This window comes from Thermobia domestica, chromosome 6 (assembly GCF_964235325.1).
Source record: "Thermobia domestica chromosome 6, izTheDome1.hap1.1, whole genome shotgun sequence".
In the NCBI taxonomy this organism is placed as follows: domain Eukaryota; kingdom Metazoa; phylum Arthropoda; class Insecta; order Zygentoma; family Lepismatidae; genus Thermobia; species Thermobia domestica.
In genome coordinates this window covers 151,820,323-151,841,360 of record NC_137459.1, presented here as the reverse complement: position 1 = coordinate 151,841,360, position 21,038 = coordinate 151,820,323, and the positions used below count along the sequence as shown (strand labels likewise).

Below are 21,038 nucleotides of genomic sequence, written 5' to 3'. Positions count from 1 at the left end.
GATTTTTTAAAAATAAAAATCGTTGATTTGAATCAAATTCCGAAATAAATTAATTTAAAATGAAGATAAGTAAAATCCCGTTTCTGTTCTATTATTTCGATTATGGAAGATGATAATCATAATACAATGAGACTCAAATGTATGTAAGCGCAATATGAAAACAAGTATCATGCAGAGGATGATTACGAAATAATCCCATTTTGAACGGGTAACGGGTGAATCCTACTTCCTTCTCTTCGTAACATGCGGTTTTTAAATCGTTAACATTCCAACGGGGAAATCAGCATGGACATTTAAGACGAAAATTCTTTTGTGTCCTCGTCTATTTCTTTGTTTCCAGGTAATAGGGGCGTATTTAGAGTGGTCCGATCCCCTCTCCGAAACAAAATAAAAATAAAATTAAAAAAATAAAACTTTAGTCGAAATTTATGTACTAAATACATAGAAGCTCCTCGGAATCGTAGTACGGCAAATTTTGGATGCGTTAAAATATCAGATAATACTTTTGATAAAGTAAATACTTTCAAATATCTAGGATAAATATTAACAGACTAAAACAATATTTACGAAGGAAATAAATGTCAACTGAAAGCAGGGAATTCGTGTTATTATTCAGTTCAAAATCCCTTGTCGCGAATTCTGTCGAGGAATTTGAAGCTTAAAATACATAAAATGGTAATCATGCCTGTTGTTCTGTATGGTTGCGAAGTATAGTCGCTTACTATGAGGGAAGAACATACACTGAAAGTATTTGAGAATAAGATCCTGAGACGAATATTCGGACCCAAGAGGAACGGGAACGGGGAATGGCGGAAACGTCATAACGAGAAATTACATAATTTATAAGGTTTACCAAACATTGTTGGGGTCATCTAGTCTAAGAGACTCAGGTGGGCAGGTCATGTAGCCAGGATGGAAGAAAGTAGGAACACTTTCAAAGTCTTAAGTGGGAAACCAATGGAAAAAAAAGAAAAGAAAAAAGATTAGGAAAACCTAGACACAGATGGGAGGACAATATTAAGATTGATTTCGCAGAAATAGGAATACAAAGAAGAAACTGGATCCAGTTGGCTAAGGATAGAAGTCAGTGGAGAGCTTTTGTGAATGTGGCATTGAACCTCCGGGTTCCATAGGCCATAGAGTTAGTTACTTAATTTTAGGCGAAGTTTATGTACTTTATATGTATTTCGTGCCGCTAGCTAGTTCCGAGTTTTTAAAAGTATGTCCCTGCCAAATATCAGTAACCTCAGTGAAAAGGAAAGTGTCATGTTGATAAATGTTGCTGTACTTTTTCTTTAATGCTTAATAAACATTGTTTGGGATTGAAATAGGTTAGCGATTAGGAATTATTCAAAATTCAACCCCAATACTTTCACTTAAATGGCATAATTGACATTTAATACTAATTCCTAATGTTTCTTCTTCAGTTCGCGACTTTTATTATACGAAGAAAAAGATTTGATTTAAATAAAAAAAATCGATTTAAATAAAAAAAATCAACAAAAATGATTTTTTTAAAAAAAAATCGTGATTTTTTCCAGCCTGATATTTAAGCAACCTTGGATTCTTTATAAAACAACAGGCATTCAGGCAAGTAGAAATATATAATTTGGTTTCGTTTCGTATGTTTAGGCTTAATATCCTTATGAAATACCAAGGTTATCACGGACAAGACTTTCCCTTAAAGGGACATGCGTACAGATCGATAATATAGTGAAAACTGATGGATATTGCACAGACTACGTGCTATTCTAGTACCTGTTTTTCTACTAAATGCAATTCTTTCATAACTTAATTCACTCACGGTGTCTTGAAAGTTGTTTCTTAGGCTAGGTGTTGCATTTATATCCACAGATTCACTTTACGATGACTTCCTCTTACAGTTATATAAAATACGCGTTCGGACGTGTGCCATTAAACCACTGTGCACAAAACACAAACCAACTTGTTTGTGCTAGGTTACTACAGAAAGCAAGAATGATATCTATCTGAGTCTGGGCAGGAGAGCAGCAAGGGGCCTGCATGGGATTCGTCCGCAGGGAGCGTCAGCGACGAAAGATGCGTGTCAAAATGAAGATAGTACAAAAAAGAAAGAAAAAAAAAACTCCGGTAGTGGAAATTTGTGTGTTAGACAGTTGTATTTGACCTGCACTCATTCACTTTAACCATAATATAGCCCTTGTAATAGTTTCACATTTGTAACATTATACTTGTAAACATGAAATTGTGGTTTCCTACATTACGAAAAATTCCTCCACCAATGAGATTTAATATTGTACATAATCCTCTTTTGTGTGCACTGACTCATTTTAAACGTAAAATTATTACTTTTTATGACGGACCATTCTTAATCAGTACCGAGAAAAGTATTTCTTTTGTAAATCGTGCAAAATCATTCTCAACTCTTATTCAATCTCACCACTTACTTTCATGCAATAAATATGCATACTGTTAAAAGAATCATATTCTATTTTGTCTTTGAATATAATGTATTTTAAACGGAGCATTCTGTTAGATTTATGCTATCTGTTGCGAAATATAAGTGAACCCTCTGCATGGAAAGATTACATGTTTGCATATCCTTCTAGGACGAAATGCAGAAGGGAAGCAAGAAGCTGACCACAATTGTGCTAAAATAACGTGTAATAAATGCAAAGAATACTTCCACAAACAATTTAATCAATATATCTGGACCCTTGCCATTACATTTGACGTCATTATAATATGTCGATATATATGATTTAAATAGATGCACAAAAATTGTGCATTAAACAAATATATATTAAAATTTTATATTGAATGTTAGGTTTGTATCAAAATAAATTCTAAATGGTGAAATATCGACAGTAAAGGACTAGCAATATTTTTATGATGTAGTAATGAGTTTGTTGTTTAAAGAAAAGATTTAAATAAATTTATCTGGTGTTTCTGAGCTCTCATTCTAAGTTCGTGAGTGACGCGAGTGACGACCAGCCTGTATGTTCTTCACCTATATGATGTCCGAATTGTTAACATTATTAGTGTAAATCAAACGTTTCGGAATACGGAATTAAAAAGATGTCGCACCACAAATTATCTTCATTTACCCTGACCTTTTTCACAAAATGGACTCTTAGTATCTTCAACAATCGTATTTTATATATGGCATCGCATTTCCGGGTGCAGGTTATTTTTAGAACTGCTTGAACTTTATGGCTATAACTTCGGCGTTTTTGTAGTACAATACGATGCAGATTCACTTTAAAATACTGCTAAGCACCTTTTAATTGCTTACATATTTAAAATATGCGTGCAAATACATGCCATAAAATATATGCATAAAAGTGACAAATACAAAAACCGGACTACCTGTTCCGCTGCAGGGCATTGTGAAGATGGTGCTTCCACAGGGAGCAAGTGCAAAGCGACAGGGGTATTCGCATAAATGAAGATAAATACGAGGAACACATATCAACCTGACCTAGGTAGTAACGCAAGGTAGAGTTGTATGTTTGTTCTTTCATCATGAGCGAGAGGCATTTCTACATTAGCTAAGGTGTACTTCCATCAGTGAACGTGCTGTACTCTAACAGTACGTACCTTGTAACTGAATATTTATCCCCAATGCCACTAACTATTCTGCAGATTTACCACTCTTCCAATTTCTGGCATCTTCCAACTTTTCCTTTCGTTTATTTTAATGTATGTATCACGATGTTTGTTAATGCACTATTACCCACACTTGTACTCTACAAAATACTATCTTGAGGCAGTCTACGCGTGCTTCTCTATTACAGTTTTCTCTGGTTGCGCATCATGGGTTAACCATGCCTTCACTTTCACATACCGTGCATAATGGTTTCCTTACGAAAGATTCGGTGATAAACCATTTTCTTTTCCTCTGTTTCTCCATAACTACGGACCTTACTTCTATGACCCTCACATATTTTCATTACTAACACAATACTCTATTAAAGTAATATTACATACTTCTGTAAATTTTACAAATTACGGGCCCTCAGTTATAAATCGTTACACGTTCGGGATGTTAGAAAGGTTTCACTTCGATGATGGTGTAACCTACGTATATCTATTTCTTGTATTTCTATTAAATCAATTGGTCGACAATGTGTCTCTATTATACTACATTTTTAAACGTGGTTTGATCTTTCTTCAAGGGATAAACTGTCACTATTAATCCATGTCTACATTTGTTATATATTGTAACGAGCTTAAAATTAAGAAGTAAGTGGCGTTTATAACATGTGAATGAATGTAACTTTACTATAATGCTTTATAAAGGAAATGGCGATTGTTAATTGCAACTTACCAAGTAACGAAGGCTTAATCTTGAGAAGTTATTAACTGGGACTGGTTACAGATTAGAAGTCGATACTGTCATAAAAACATATAGGGCTTTCCTTTGTGTCTGACACGTGACCATACAGCTAGGGGTCATTTTGGGTAGTGCATTCTATATTGGGTTTTAGAACGGTATGTCTTAAGACTCAAGATTCCATATTAAAATAACTAGTTCAGTTAGATTACAGTATGCTCACATTGATTTTCGATTATCCATCTTGAAACACTAAGAACGCGCTATGGTATATATATATATATATATATATATATATATATATATATATATATATTACACCTAAATTCTGTTATTAACAATTAACTACGAACACCAAAACCACAGGAAACCCGGTATCACTAAAACGCATAGTACTGTATTATCACTATATATTCTTCCAGGGTGTCTACTGGTCATGAAAGTCATAAAAAAGTCATATATTTTGCTTAGTGGTCATGAAAGCCATGAAAAAGTCCTTTATTTACCCAACTGGTCATGAAAATCTGAAATTTCAGAGTATATTTTTATACTTCATACTTTTATACCTCATACTGCATGCACTGAAACAGTTGTATCAGGTCAGTAATTGTAAAAATTTCCCCCACCAGTTAGTGCTGGCTAACTGGTACTTTACTGTCTTCCTAGCTGCTCCCCATTTCATCTTCTAGTCTCTGTAATATAGTAACAACTTTTTACTGTCCAACTTTCTGATCTGCTATTTCTTTACTTCTAAGAAATGTAAATTGTGTATTTTTGGGCCTTTAGACTTATGCAAATAATATTATTCGTTTGAGTTTGCAGATTTTAAATTTGATGATCTATTTTTTAAAACTAATTTCTTTTATAATTTGTTTTGTCTTTGGGCAGTTCTCTGAGTGCTTAATTTCAGACAAATTTCTGCTAGATGGATAATTATACTCAGAATTAAAACTTCAAATACAGTATAGAGTGATTCACTGGTAAGAGCAGGCCCGTATTTAGGTAAGTGCTATTCTGTGCTCGAGCACAAGGCGGCAGAATTTTAGATTCTTTCTTTAAGATTCACAATAAGTGATATTTAAGACTAGCAACCCGCACAGTTCCGTGCAAGCACGAGAAAATATGTTAATGTTTTTAATTCACTCTAATTACTGTAGTTACTAATTAGCTATCTTATCTGAAAAAGTCATCCTCTCCTACCCCCACCCCAAGGGGTGACGATGAACTTGAACATCATGAAAACTGATATAGTTAAACTCAGAGACCTCGAAAACTATGAATTTAACACTAATATCGGTCGTTTTTGATTACTTTTAAAATCTCGCCCCCCTCCCAACCTCACTCCTAGAGAGTGGAGTATGACCTTGAAGTTGAATTGGATTAAAATGTCACTATTTATCTCAGCGACCCCTAAAATTATGAATACTTTGGAAAGAGCTTAAAAGTATATGAAAGTATCCAGACTCTATGTAAACTAATATAATTTTTTACATATAAAGCTTTATGAAATGTTTTGTACTAAACTCACTATGATCTTTAATTATGTGATAAGTTCAAAATAAACAATGTCAAAAACACTGCCTGTTTGTTTCTTTTCTTTTTTTTTTTTAATTCCATATTTTACTATTACAATGATAAGAGTAAATATTTAAGAAATTTAAATGGCATAACGATTGATTAAGAATTAATAGTGTGCATTTCATAGTCATGAAAATTTGAACAAAAAGGTCATGAAAAGTCATGAAAAAGTCATGAATTTACTTTCTGGTATTCCAGTAGACACCCTGTCTTCATACATGACGGACATCTCAATCACCACATCCTTCTCTCTTATTTCTCACGTAACCTTCATTTGTCAATTTGTACATCTTTTGCATAATTTTCTGTAAATAAGTAAAAGGAAATAAATTTTAAATAGAATAAATTTTAAAAGTATGAAATTCGTCTATTCGCCTCTAGTTATTGCACCCTTTTTCTGTTTACCTTTTATCCAATTCCTAGTAATACTTTACTGTTGTTTTGTACTTCGTCAGTTTAACATTATTATTATGTGTATAGATATCCTTCGTACGCATTGCACCCAGCTCCCCATTTTTTTCTTTTTTAATTAGTTTTATTTACTCTGTATTCTTTTTGCTAGTTGAATAGTACAGGTTTGTTCACCATTGTTTGTATTATAGTTGTTGATAGTATCTTCTTTACAAAGTGAGCGAGCTTCTTCTATTCAACTCAGCCTGCATCTTTATGTCTGTCTGCTTCAGGATAACTCGTAAAATTTATCGAGTTTTAAGGAATCTTGGTATATACTTTTCTGCAACCTTAGGAACTAAGGTTATTGTTCGGGGTCGAAATCCGTCAAGAAGAAAGGATTAGAAGGGTAAAATCCGCTTCATATTGCATGCTTGCAGATTCACACACACACCCACAACTAGATGAATTTCCAATATAAATTGTGCGTATATATGTGTATGTATGGATAGCTTTTCCCAACTTCGAAATTTCCTAAGTAAAATGATAGAAAAATTGTTTTCCCCAATAAGTTTTGCCTAAATTATTCACTTGTAATGTAATATGGCGTATAATTTCTTGGAGGCTTCTAGTCATCCTCATTGCTTCGAGTCGAAATATGTCGAGAGTGGAAGGGTGAATTAACCTTCCTGTAATTATAAAAAGATCTTCCATGGTAATTTTTGAGACAAATATAATCGATCTTGATGCAATGTGTCGAATTTTGTGGTTTCATAATCACCTCACTGGCTCTCTCCAGATAAAATACTTCGAGTTAAAATCAGTCAGGAAGTTAAATTATCGTCACCCGAGCTCAAAAATATGTTCCGTAATGACTTCATAGAATATGTATATGTTCAACTTTCATGCAGTGTGATGCACGTTTTTCTTTGAGACTTCTTAATTACCTTCATACTTGTGTTTTAAAAAATCTGTCAAGAATGAGGGAGTTAATTTTTCCTTCCCTTTTCTCCTATTTTGAAAATAAGACCCACGATAACTTTCCTAAAAATTATTCAGCTTTAACGTACAGTATATCATATCTATATTCAGCTTTGTTAGGTTCAATTTATGTTCTTTCATACTTTTCCACAATCCCCACTGCTTGGTGTTGAAATGAGTCGAGAGTGAGAGAAGTCAGTTAAACTCTGCTGATTTTCGTAAAATTTGGAGCAGTACAGCGTATATTTTTGTGAGGTTTTTCAGTCGTCCCCGCTGTTTGAAGTTAAAATCGGCAAATAATGAGGGAGCTAATCTATTCTCGTCCCCAATTTTTTAAAAACTGTTAACCGACACTTTCATAAAAAATTCTCCGACTTTAATGAAACTTAGTGTGTACAGTAGACTCCCAAGTATCCGGCCTAATGTGGCGGAAGGGCAGGCCGGATAGGCTGGAGTTCACTTTAGTTCATTAAAAAAAATAATAATAAAAAATAAGCATACCCCAAAAACAATTTACGAATACAGTTACTACAGTTGTAATCAGGAACAGCGGCAAGTGTACTGTACTGAGGTCCGTTACGCACTAACGAAACAATGAACAAGGAGCAGAACGCTGCTCTTTTTCTATCACAAGTTGTATTTTGCACATTTCACGTAGGAGGATCGTAGCAAAGACGCCCGCTTCCAATACTTTGGCAATGTTGCCAATCCAACGCATTGCTTTCCTCATGTAATTACGATAAAAGAAAACTAGGCCGGATACTCGGGAGTATACTGTATTTTGTTTGAGATTACTCTTATTGATCGACGTTGAAGTTAGCCAGAGGAAAGGGTTCGCCGCATCTTTTGAAAACACATTAACCATAGCTTTCCGAAGAATTTCGTGATTTTTTTATGAAACACTGGGTATGCTTTGAAACTTTGCAATCTAATTTTCATGTACAATCCGCGGCAGAAAACCTGCAACATGAGCATATAAGTTTATTGTGAAATGACGAAGTCTTTTGCTCTAAAATAAGTGTGCACGGGAGGAGGCCGAGGTTTATCCTGGCGTGATTCGTTCCACATAAAAGTTTTGTTGACTGCCTGTGCTGTTAGTCGTAGTTTCACAATAAACTTACATCCTCATGTTGCAGGTTTTTTGCCGCGGATTGTACCAAGGCATGTTTTGTATTGAGAGATTAAGAATTACTCATGTTGATTTGAATTGAAATGAAAATCTCGAATTAAAAGAATAATTTCTCTTCTACAATGCACATCATTACTATTGCTTTTAAAGAAAATCTATAGACCATTCAGATTATAGGTAATACACAATATCAAGTAATTGCCGTTCCGAAGAGGTAGGGTAACCTTTTACAATATAAGAAAAGTTTGTACACATACGGCATCCCATTTAGATTAACATAATCTACTGTTTCAAAAAGCAGAACAAGTCAAAAAAGGAAAGGAAAGTAAAAAGAAGAAGAAGCAAAGTGGCAAAATGATTGTCGACCGGTCATGTTGGGAGCAATTTACATTGTTTTCATGATCTATCAAATCAAAGAGTTTTAAGCTAGCAATTCTGATATATTTTAATTTGTAAACCGAACTAGCGATTTTCATGGAATAGAGTGATTTTTTTATTATTTATTATTTATTATTATTATTATTTAGTAGTCTATTCTTCGGGAATTCCATACAGATGGGACTGGCAATTTTAACAAAATTGGATAAATTTGCCATTTTCGGGTGAAAAAAAAGTACCAAATTTGACTTTGAAAAAGATCATTTGTGGGCGATTTATGGAGACTTCTTCTAGAGCTTTCTAAAGATTTTCATGAATGTACCTTTTTGCGACATTTCTTTACATAGAGTTTATTACTTACTCCCTTCCTTCTCACTGAATAAAGCTTACTCTTCTAGATACTGTACCAGTTTTAAATTTGTCGAGACAGAAACTTATTGATTTTACCATTCAGTGAGTCGGCACCAAATTCAAATCTTAAAATATTAATTACGAAGTTATTCGCTTATCCTGTTATCCCAAACAAGTAGATGTTGCTAATGAACGAATTTTGAATGTTCGGGACTTCTCAAATGACATTAACGACTTTGGTCATATTTCACAAATCGATATGCTTTCATAACCTTTATTTGTGTTGGAAAAATCCAAAACTATGTGCACCATATCCAGGTTACTGATAAACAGAACCTTTCTCCTCAAAAACTACTTTTAACGATCTTGTTAAACTTCATTAGTCGGTGAGATACGAACATTGTCATTACCGAGATACGAACCCTGTTATTAATAATAACCTGTCCTGCTTCATTGTTTTGGAAAAGCAAGTTTTTTAATTTTACTTTTAGCTCCCGGCGTAAGCATACAGGAGTTTATAGCTCTACTCTAGCTGTATGTGTGTATCCATGTGGTATTTTATTTTCGGTAACCACTGGCCGGATCTGAACCAAATTTGGCGGGCAAACACCCTATGGCCACGTGAATAAAAAAATACTATATTAGTAACCGGGCTTGGCCAGAAAGACACGGATAGGCTCGAATTACCTTGCAAGTAGTATTTTATTTCTTGGTATAACTACTGGACGGATAGGAACGAAATTCGGTGGGCAAGTAGCCCGTCATCTAAGAAATGTAGATCGCTGTACTTGATGGTCAGGCTAGGCTAGGGACAAGCTGGAGTCGGCTTAGCTCGCCTTGTATGTGTTACTTCATTTCACGGTAACTATTGGCCAGATCTGAGCCAAATTTAGTGGGTGTATAGCCCATAAACAAGTGAATAAAAATGCCGTATTTAGTGATTGGGCTTGGCCAGGGACAAACTGGAATAGGTTCAACTCGCGTTGCATGTAGTACTTTATTTCTCGACAATACTGGCCAGATCTAAACGAAATTCGGTGGGCAAGTAGTCCATTGTCTAAGAAATAAAATTGCTATATTTAGTGGGTGGGCTCGGACAGGAATAGGCTCTGCTTAACTCGTCTTGCCTTGTATGTTGTACCTTTATATATCGGTAACTACTGTCCACATTTGAACCAAGCCTAGTGAACAAATAGCCCATGGCCAAATGAGTAAAAAATACCGTATTTGGTATTTAGGATCGGACTTGGCTAGGGACAGGCTCGGCTCGGCCCGACTCGCCTTGTATGTGGTACTGTACTTATCGGTAACTACTGGTAGAATGTGAACGAAATTCGATGGACAATTAGCCCATTTTCAAGGAACTAAAGATTGCTATATTTGGTGGCCAAGGACAAGCTCGGCTTGACTACAGAGCTCGCACGCCGGGAACTTCTGAGTTCGGTTCATTTCTTTGTTTTTTGAACGTATGTTCGCATTTCATAATTCACAGAATTTGAAATATTATTTAGAGGTTAACATGAATCCAGTAACCAACAAGTCGGGAATATGGGAGAAAGTTAAAGGGATGTATACCCACCTTTAATTTTTTTTTTTTTTTTTTTTTTTTTTAATGAATCAGGTATACCTTGTATATTAACTTGCTTACTTATTTATCTTACAGTTGTGTAGCTGTGAAAGAGTATGAACTAATTGATATCGATAAATATTACTGCCCTAGATGCATATGTATCCATGGAAATTCGACGTGTAAGTATGATGATACTGGTCTTTTTATTTAACTATTATGAACTGTTAACTTTTTATTTAACTGATAAGACATTGATACTTTTTCCTTTAAATTCCACCATCTCCTGTGATTTTCAGCGTGTATTTAGTTCAAGTTTGAGTTAAGGAAAACGTTAAAGATACTATTATGGTCAAAGTACACTTCTCATAATAGAAACCTATCGTAAAGTACTCTTAGATAACTTTTGAGAAATATAATTTTTCATTATTGTTGGTAAACCAATATGTTTAAGACAAGAATTATAACTGGACGTATAATGTAATTCTGGTGGTGAATATTCTGTTCATGGAATGTATTTTTGACGTGACTATTCGTTGAGTTCGAAATAGTTTCATCAAAATTACTGGCAACTATTAAATAGTAGTCAAAGATTTTGAATAGTGCTTGCAGAAAAATTTCTATGAGATCTGTGGCTCTTTTATTTTTGAATGTAGTTAGAAATCACATGCTGCAGGGTTCGGGTGTTTAGCGGATTAGGCAGCCGTGATTGAACTTTCTTCCACATACACATAAGAACCTCCACGTACACTCATACTAAATCCTCGTTTAAAATGGCGTTAATGATACTATATATGAAAGTTTTAGTTGAGAAAAATATTTTTCCTTCGTTTTTCATTAACAGGGCAGCTTGCTAGCAATAGCAGCTGATTGTATTCGCAACTAAGTGAGGTTATTTTATGCTGATGTAAAAAATAAGCTTCTAAGTGGAACCGAATCCAAGACCAAGCGCGTCAAGAATGAGCTTTTAACCAACTACTTGAACATTGATAAGCCTGCTTCGTTTTGGAAGACTTGGCATAGCAAAATGATGCGTGTGGACTAGTTTCCACTAAAGCTGGATGAAGTTATTGCATAAATTTTGAAGCATTATTTATTAAATAAAATACGTGCTGAAAATATCTATGATTCTTCTTCATGTATATCTGCAGCAAGTGATGGCTTTTGTAACAAATTGAAATTGAGTTTTCCGTGACATATTGGTGGTGTGTTTAAGACACAAAGATCAATTTCGGCGTTATATAGCAAGTAATCCGCCAATGGCGGATTACATGGGACAGCTATTAATTCATTTGAAGTATACCATTCCAGCTGCAACTTGCTTTTATTTCATTAAAGTAGGTCTGGCGTTTATGAATTTGTAATAACTGGATGCTAACTTCACCATAATATTAATTTTCATAATTTCCTTACTATCACCATATATAGACTTAATACGTACATATATGGTATCATGAAAATTAATACGATGTTGGGATTAGCATACTATTGTTCTGAACTCGTGAACACAAATATGTTTTAGTACAAGGGTCGTTCAAGGTTGACCGGGATTTTCGTACGTAAATAATCGATGAATAGCCGGATCATGATGAAACTTGCGGGTGACGTAATATATTCCTTCTCGAGTAACTAGCGCCCGGCATGACGTATTTGGCGCTTGTGCAGCAGTTGCAGCGAACATGGCGGCAAGCACTGTGTCTGTTGCTGTGGAGCAGCGGTGTGTAATCAAATTTCTTGTGAAGGAGAAAGTTAAACCAGCTGAGATTTTCAGAAGATCGCAAGCACAGTATGATGAACAAAGGATGTCACAGACAAGAGTGTACGAATGGTGTGAACAGTTTCGCAAAGGAAGGGAGCTGGTGACAAATGAAGCGCATGGACATATTCGCCCGACTGCAGTTACATCAGTGTATATCGCACAAAGGGAGCACAATTAATGCCCAGTATTACTCCACATTGTTGAGTGGTGCGGTACGAAAGTCCATTCGCAAGAAAAGACCTGGGATGTTGTCTGGAAACGTCATTCTTCTCCATGACAACGCCCGCTCTCACACAGCCTATGTGACAACAACTCTGGCCGAAATGCGCTGGAAAGTTCTGCCCCGTCTTCCCTTCAGTCCAGATTTAGCCCCCAGTGATCATCACTTGTTTGCACCCGTTAAAGACCATCTGGGAGGGAAGAAATTCACGACAGATGAAGCACTGCGGAACGATGTCCTCCAGTGGAATCAAGTTCTTTCTACGCCAAAGGAATCAGGGAACTTCCACAACGATGGCTACGGTGCCTCGACGTGCACGGAAAATACTTTGAAAAGCTGACATAGTTTGGTGCTTCTTATGCTATCTGTTTCCTCTGAAAAAATAAAAGTCCCGGTCAACCTTGAACGACCCTTGTATATTCCGCTGACAGAAACTCTATTTTTTCAACTTACTAAGCATATAAATGAACAGGTTAAAATATGTGCTGATTATGCGTTATTTAATTGATTAAATGAAAAAATGAAATGAAGTTTTGTAATTTAACCTCCCACGATTATGTCCTTAAGCCTAAAGGAGACGGATGATAAATAGAGTAAATGATTATGGGTGGTATATGGTATAAGAACGTGGGATGAAACGGGAAGGCTCCGAGAAAGTCCGGACACGATTGTATCCATTTCTCTGAATAAAGATATAACAAAGATCAATGACGAATGTAGCTATATGAACAAGAGAAGGTGATCGAACAAATATACTCTTTTCCTGAACACAAATGATAAATTTTAATTTAATAATTGGAGATTAGTTCTGGATATTGGCTTATTACTGTTTAAGGAGTTTGTTTTAGTAAAATTTCTTTATATATTTACCCTGTCCATGTGTCCGTGCGTCCAGGAGACAAAAAGTCTCAAGAGCTACTTGATGGACCACCACCAAATTTGGTCATGAGGAAAAGTTAGAAATCAAGTTCGTTGGTAGAGGCAATATTCAAATCGAGAGTGGTAGATATCAACAATTTGATGTTTTAACGTTGATCACAATAGAGCAAATACTGTAATAGATAATGAGAAACGGTTTTCTACAATTGATTAAGCGTGTTCGTGGTACATTTCATATCCATCCTCAACTCTGAATTGAAACAGGAAGTGTTAGAAATCCACTGCAACTTCGTGCTTCAGTTTAGGTCTACATAGAGCTAAGACGATAAGAGATAGCGAGAAAAGGTTTTCGGAATCGATTTAGCGTTCAAGAATAAGTACAGTTTTCTCTGTTAACGCTCTATTTAAACAAAAAATGGCAGGAATTAACTCCGTGTGATTTTAACGTTGATCGTCGTAGAATAAAAACCATAATAGATGCCGAGAAGCAGTTTTCTGCAACCGATTAAGCGCCCATCGTCACACACTACTTAATACCGGAATACTTTCAGACTAGAAGTGGGAGAAATTAACCAGTTCCGGTTTTAACGTTGATCGCCGTAGAATAAAAGCCGTAGTAGATTAAGAGAAGTGGTTTTCTATAATGAGTTAATTGTTCAAAAATATATATTCCGTCTCTATTCTAATACCTTTATTGAACTAGAAGTGGCAGAAAATAGTCCACTTTCACTTTTATAACGGTGATCGTTATAAAGTAGAAACGATTATAAATAGAAGTGATTTTCTGCAATCAATTACGCGTTCCGAGTATATATTCCATTTCCACTCCAATCTCTCTAAAACCGAAAATGTTAGAAATTCTACCATCACTTGTGGTTTAAATATTAATCGAGAAAATATCAGTCCATACAACCCCTTCTTGTGGTGTACACGTGTCACTGCTACTTGTTTCTTTACGTAGACGACATAAAATCATAGCAGGCAGATATATATATATTGAAGTGTCATAAATGAGAGCTATATTTGAAGTAGTAGGAAGGGACACTAATATTGATGATAATTGTTTGAAATGCTGAAAGAAGTACGTTGAAATTCGGAACATCCTTTTTTAGGGTGAATATTAATAATTTTCATTAAGTATTAAGTGATATTATTTGACCAAAGGTACTTTTTCTCTGCCTTGCTGAAAATACACTTATACTCTAATATTTGTATTCACTATTTTCCAGACAAGATACCAACAAATTTCCATAGAAGAGATCGTTATGATCCTGATGCAGACAGTAAACCAGTGGAAACTGGTACTCCAATGTTTATATCGGAACTGAAATCTAGACATTTTTCTAGGTATGTTTAGTAGTTTTAAATGTTCTTCATGTTACTATACTATGTTTATGGTACAGCCATTAATTGTAAATAGCTTTTTAAATAAGTTAATTTCAGAACCTTTGTTTTTGCTCACACAAATTTGGGTTTCTTTGCAATCCTGTAACCTCATTTCGTTAGACTAATCTAATCTAATTGTGAAATTTTAGATTGAAAACCAACAAGTGATAATATACCTTGATAATAGGAAAGGGACGTGAAAGATAAACTCCGGTTAGGAATACGTAGGCTGTTGGAATAAATATATTTATTAGAATACAGTTGGATGATCATATTTTTCTTTGCCTGGTGGTAGTAGTATTTAAACAGCTTCATCACTGCGTGTAAGTATTGGAAATTTGTGTGCGTTTTCAGAACTTATTCAGCGAAATTAACTCTTCAGTTTAGTCCAGATTTGTGTAAACTAAATGATATAGATGAAAATGAAAAATGTTGGAAAAGTTGCAAGAATAAGATGAGAAGAAATGGGGAACTTCGAAAGAGCTCATAGATGCAATATTGTCTATGATAAAGTCATATGATTCATGAAAGTTCGAAAATATTTACACATTCCCGGAATGTACCGAAAATTCATTTCTGAAATATCGAGAGTACTTTCCAGTGAAAGGACTTCCAGTCTTGTTCTCTAAGAAGGAAATTACAATAACTCCCTGGCAACATTAAATATATGTAGACATAATCTTTTCTATCATCTGTGAAATCGGGGACTTTGAATGGTCGTTCGTTCGAATCTTTAGATTTTTCAGTTTTATATATCGTTGTCGTATTGTGTAAGGATATTTGGAAACTCGGGAGGTGATTAACATTCTCTGTGTATAACATCAGTAAAATGTGTAGACTCACCGACATGTGTCTCATAAATGAACGAATAGTCCATAATATGTGCGAAAATCATTCAATTTTGTTCACACATTCGAGAGTTATAACATAAAGTAACTTTTTACAAACCACATTATTAGATGTGTGTTCGCTGAATTACAACACATTAGAATAAATTAACTTTAAATGAACTACAAAAACTTGTCCATCCACCTCTCGATAACACAAAAAAAAAAAAAAAAAAAAAAAATCTTTGAGCTAAATACTGTAATAATTCTATACGAATGTGAGGATTTGTTTTTCTGAAGAGAAGCCAACTACAACTCTCGTGGCCTCTTCTACAATCCGCGTGTACTGTCCTCGGTTGTTCATCTTCTCTGTCCATCTTCTTAATTTTAGTTTCCTCACATCTTCAGTCTGTTGTTCCTTTGTTCTTCCTCTTTTCCTCGTTGTTTGTAGCCTTGCTTGTAGTATCCAGTTTGGCATGGTTTGAGTTTGCACCTTCTCAATGTGTCTTAACCAGTGCGCTTTTATATGGGGTACACTGATTCCATCTTTAATCAGGTCGTATAATTCTTAGTTGTACCGGATTCTCCGTCTCCTTTTTCCGGTACTGGATCATATATCCTTCGTAATATTTTCCTTCCACATGTCTATAATGCATTTTCCCTTTTGTAGTCATTATCCATGTTTCACATTCATAGGTGTCTACCACTCTTAAGAGTTTAGTTCTGTTTGACATCAACTTGCTTCTTAACAGGTAAATGTTTGCAAAATATGACCTATTCCCTTTTCGTATTTTCTCCACACTTTTCATTGCTAGTCTCCGTAGATACTTAAATGTGTTCACTCCCTCACACGTTTGGTTTTAGATTTTCTACGTCTTCTTTCTTTCGCTTATTCACCTCTTGATATCACTATGTATTTTGTTTCTTGTCACCTACTTTAAGACCTGTTTCTTCTGTATTTTATCCTAGTAATATTGATACGTCACCCACGTATATGCAGATTTGACTGCTTTTGTGGAATTATGGTTCTATATAAAGCAACCAAAAATAAATCTGTGGATAATTCATCTCCATGCTTCACTCCTTTATTCATCTCAACTGACAACTTGTTATTTGTCTTAATTCTTAGATTCGACTTCTTTATGGTCATCTTTGTGAATCTGATCAATTTTTCCTGAATTTCTATTGTTGCGATTTCTTTATGAGACTGGGAACACCGTGGTTCAGTGGTAGAGCGCTTACCTCTGATGCGTGAGGTGTCTGTTTCGATCCTCGGCCAAGTAAGTTTGTGATGGACAACATCGTGTCCGTGTGTTTTTTCGGGGTACTCCCGTTTCCTCCTGCATTATCATTCCACCAGTTATTTACATACCTTAATCATATGTCTCCCTTAACCTAAAGTGTATAATCGTGGCACGTTAAACTGAAGTATTTCATTTCATTTTCTTTATGAAATTTTTTTTTTTTTATTTACACTATCGAACCTCTTACTAAAATCTATAAATAATATATGTAGATTTATATTATGATTATAATGCTTTTCAGTCCTCTGCTTCAGTGCCAGATTTGAGGTGGTCACTTTTAGTATTAGTATTATTTAGAAGACTGTACATGATGTTCTTTGCATTTATCCGGATTCACAAATTCCATCTCCTTTTTGTTGGTGGATTTCGGTGCAAACCGACTCCTCCGTCTACGCGTGATGCACATCTGGGTGGGTTGGTCTGAAAGTAATGAGATGAGGATGAAGTTGGTGTTTTAATATATTTTTAATTACAAAAAACAACTTAAGTGACAAAGCTTCAGTTTCAGATAGTAACTGTGAATTGATTATTTTCTGGCTGATAAAAATTCAAACATAAAACTAGGCTGTACATAACATATTCCGCATCGTTATTCTTTCAGCAAATGCTAGGCCTAAGCAATAGTTTCTGAGCAGCTTCTAATTCTTATTCTCAATAGCAATTAATAACATATTTTGCGAAAATGTGACCCAGATTTGATGAGCAGTAACTCAGGAACCACAGGACTACAGATTAAAATATTTCATATGTTTTATATTTCAAATGTAATAAGTAGGTAACGATCTATCTCCATGCCAAGTTTGCTTGAGATTGAATGAGTTGTGTAGATCGTGTACGATATATATACTGCTCTTGTAAGTGATTTAAAAAAAAAAAAAAAAAAAAAAAAGAGAGAGAGAGAGAGAGAGAGAAATCAAATGAAAGACGAAAATGGTTCCAATTATAGTGCAGAAAGTTCCAAAATACAGATTGTTCGTCATGTAGTGAGTGTTGTTAGTGGTAGAAACACTTTCATTGAGAAGGAACAATCTGTGTGTTTTATAAGATCTTCCCATCTAATGCAAAATATAATATAACCTGAAAATTGAATCAACAACTTTCTTCAATTAATTAAATTATTATTGGTTCAGAGCATTGCATCCATTATAATTGTATTGAAGCGCGGGATATTTAAATTTTAGGATTCATTAAAGATAATAGACATCGAGAGAACTGATATACAAATAAAACTTTTTTTTTTTAAATTTCCATTGTTTTCATTGTTTTACATTTGTAGTCCTGTTCAGAACATCAGTTGAAATATCGGTATGTTTTTTAAAAATTTTTATCTAAAATTTTTTTCCTTTCATTATTATAGCGCCGATGAAATAGTAAAAACACTTCCTGGTAGTGATGTCACTATCACATACTTTTTAAACAACGGATTTTTTTCGCCAATAGTTGTTAAGGACAAAGAAGGACTTGATATTGCTGTTCCTGACAGGGATTTCGGGCCTCGAACCGTAGAAAGACTTGTTGGTGAGTAGCTAATATTAATTAAATGTATCTTTCTGAAACCGTATGTTTACTAGCCATTTATTCTTTGTACAGAATAATGATTTTACGAGTGCACTGTTCCCAGAGAGGGGATGGTGGATGAAATCAAACACGACTAGTGTTGAAGATGTTGGGTTGTTGCAATTGAAGTTTTTTTTTTTTTTCAATCATCTGGTTGAAAACCATCCTATTTGATACAACTAATAATGGATAGACCGAAGTCATGCGTACGACATTAGCAACTCCCTACATACTGGGTTGTGCAGTCATCAAGAGACATGTGTTTTGTCAAACATAGTTGTATGAAAGTGCACCATGAAAAACAAAATTGCGAGTGATTTTCCTCTACAAGTTCAAACTGGGACATTCTCCATATTTAGCCGCGAAAAGCATCAAGAGTGCATTTGAGCCAGGAGTGGTGAATAAACGCATCATACGCCGTTGGTGTTTGAAATTTCATGTCGGTGACACAACAATGAGATATGACCCCCGCGGCTACCGACGGATACCGTAGCGGTCTGATGAACTCCTTAGGAACACCGTGGAAGCAGACCCTCGGAAATGTGTTCGTATAACTTCATACGAGTTAAAACATACACTATAGTACTATACCAGTCAAACAGCGGCTCAACACAATCACTAAGGTGAATAAGTTGGACATGGGCCAACAAGAATCGCCACATGGAGGAGTGGATTTCTCTGAATGTAAGAAATAACTGAGAAGGTTTTCTGTATCAAATTGTCACTTCTGCAGAAAGATGGATCTGCTACGACAATCGTAAATGGTTAGGACAGTGGTTGGATCGTGATCAACATTCAGGACTGTTTCCTAAGCCACCCATAAAGGATGTTGTTGCTGGTATGGTGGTCTATGGGGAGATGATCATCTTGTCTTTCTTCGTGGAGGCGATACCATCACTGTAGATGGTCACAGTGCTGAACTGCATGAAATCCACTGCAGACTTGTGTGCAATCATCCTGCAATACTCAGTGGACATGACGTCATCATAGTGCACTACAGTGCTCTCCCATATATTGTTTAAAGAACTGTGCTAACTCTGAGTTGTAGTATGAAATCCTTCCTTGTCCACCGCATTCTCCTGACATCATCACTTTCGAAATTTCGATCACTTCAGTGCAGGGCAGAACTTCTATGATGACATGCGGTTGAGGACATCTCATCGTAGACTCTAGACTTCTTTAGCTATGGAATTCAGTTGTTGGTTAAAAAGTTGGAAAAGTATGGCTGCATCCGTAGACTACTATTGTTTTCTTTTCTTCTTTTGAAAGCTACACACGTCATATTGACATTTCAATTGTACCAACCCAATATCTGGATATTTCCATGGTGTGGTAAAACGAGATGCGTGCAAACTTCTGTTAGATGACACTTGGCTTTACTATTATATTAAACCTGCATGCAGCTGTATTAGTACATCCGTGATATTTTTAGTTATATAAAGCAGTGGTGTGCTGTTTGTAGCTCTGAGGCCCCAGTTAACATATTGTACATTCATTTGCGTGGTATTTCAAATGAATAGGTATTGGTCAAAATTTGCTTTTATTAAATTTTGCACGTATATTTAAAACTATATTCTTACTTAAAATACCATTTAAGCATTCATGTTCGGATAATCACGGAAAGTGAGTGACTGTGAAAAAAAATTTTTGTGCTCTTCCATCAGGAATCGGACGCTGAAGCACGTGCAACAAAGGCACACGAGGTAGCCACTAGACCAGCGAGGAAGGCTTGTAGAAGGTCGAGACTAACGTGCAAATAAGATTTTCCATAGATTACAATGTTAGCCTTAGACTCTTCAAACTTCTATACATTTTGATGTTTGTCACCTATATTTTTTTATTTTTATTAATCTCGGCTAGTACTTTAGGAATATATGTGCAATGTACAGATCCTCGATTGTTGGATGATAACGTTAAGTTGTAAGACGGGCTGTTATGAGGTTTTTAGTGGTGTTGTCTTCAACCATATCCAGACCCGTGTTATTCTGTGCTCGAGCACAGGGTGGCAGAATTTAGGGGGCGGCAAAATTTTGGATTTTTTTTTTTTAAATTCACAATAAAGTAATATTTAAAACTAGCAACCCGCAGAGTCCCGCGCAAGCGCAAGAAAATATGTTCATGTATTTCATTCGCTCAAATTACAGTAAATACTAATTAGCTAGCTTATCAAATTATTTTTAAAAAGTCATACTTTCCCACCCCCACTCCAAGGGGTGAGGATGAACTTGAATATCATGAAAACTGATACCGTTAAACTCAGCGACCTCGAGAACTATGAATTCAACACTTATATTTGACGTTTTCTATTTTAAAATCTCGTCGCCTCTCTGGGGAGTGGAGTATGACCTTGAAGTGGAATTGTTTTAAAACTGTCACAGTTCATCTCAGCGATCCCGAAAACTGTGAATTCAACTCTA

General features: G+C 35.3%; 1 protein-coding gene across 2 annotated transcripts in view; it reads left to right on the top strand.

Annotated features, from left to right (window-relative positions):
* Window positions 1-21,038, top strand: part of LOC145688270 (histone lysine demethylase PHF8-like) — a 93,489-nt gene that overhangs the window by 10,095 nt on the left and 62,356 nt on the right. For both annotated transcript variants that reach the window (XM_081762260.1, XM_081762259.1), the window contains exons 2-4: window positions 10,786-10,871; window positions 14,777-14,894; window positions 18,422-18,582. In XM_081762260.1, coding sequence (XP_081618386.1) covers window positions 10,786-10,871; window positions 14,777-14,894; window positions 18,422-18,582 — 365 coding nt within the window. The remainder of the gene's footprint in view (window positions 1-10,785; window positions 10,872-14,776; window positions 14,895-18,421; window positions 18,583-21,038) is intronic.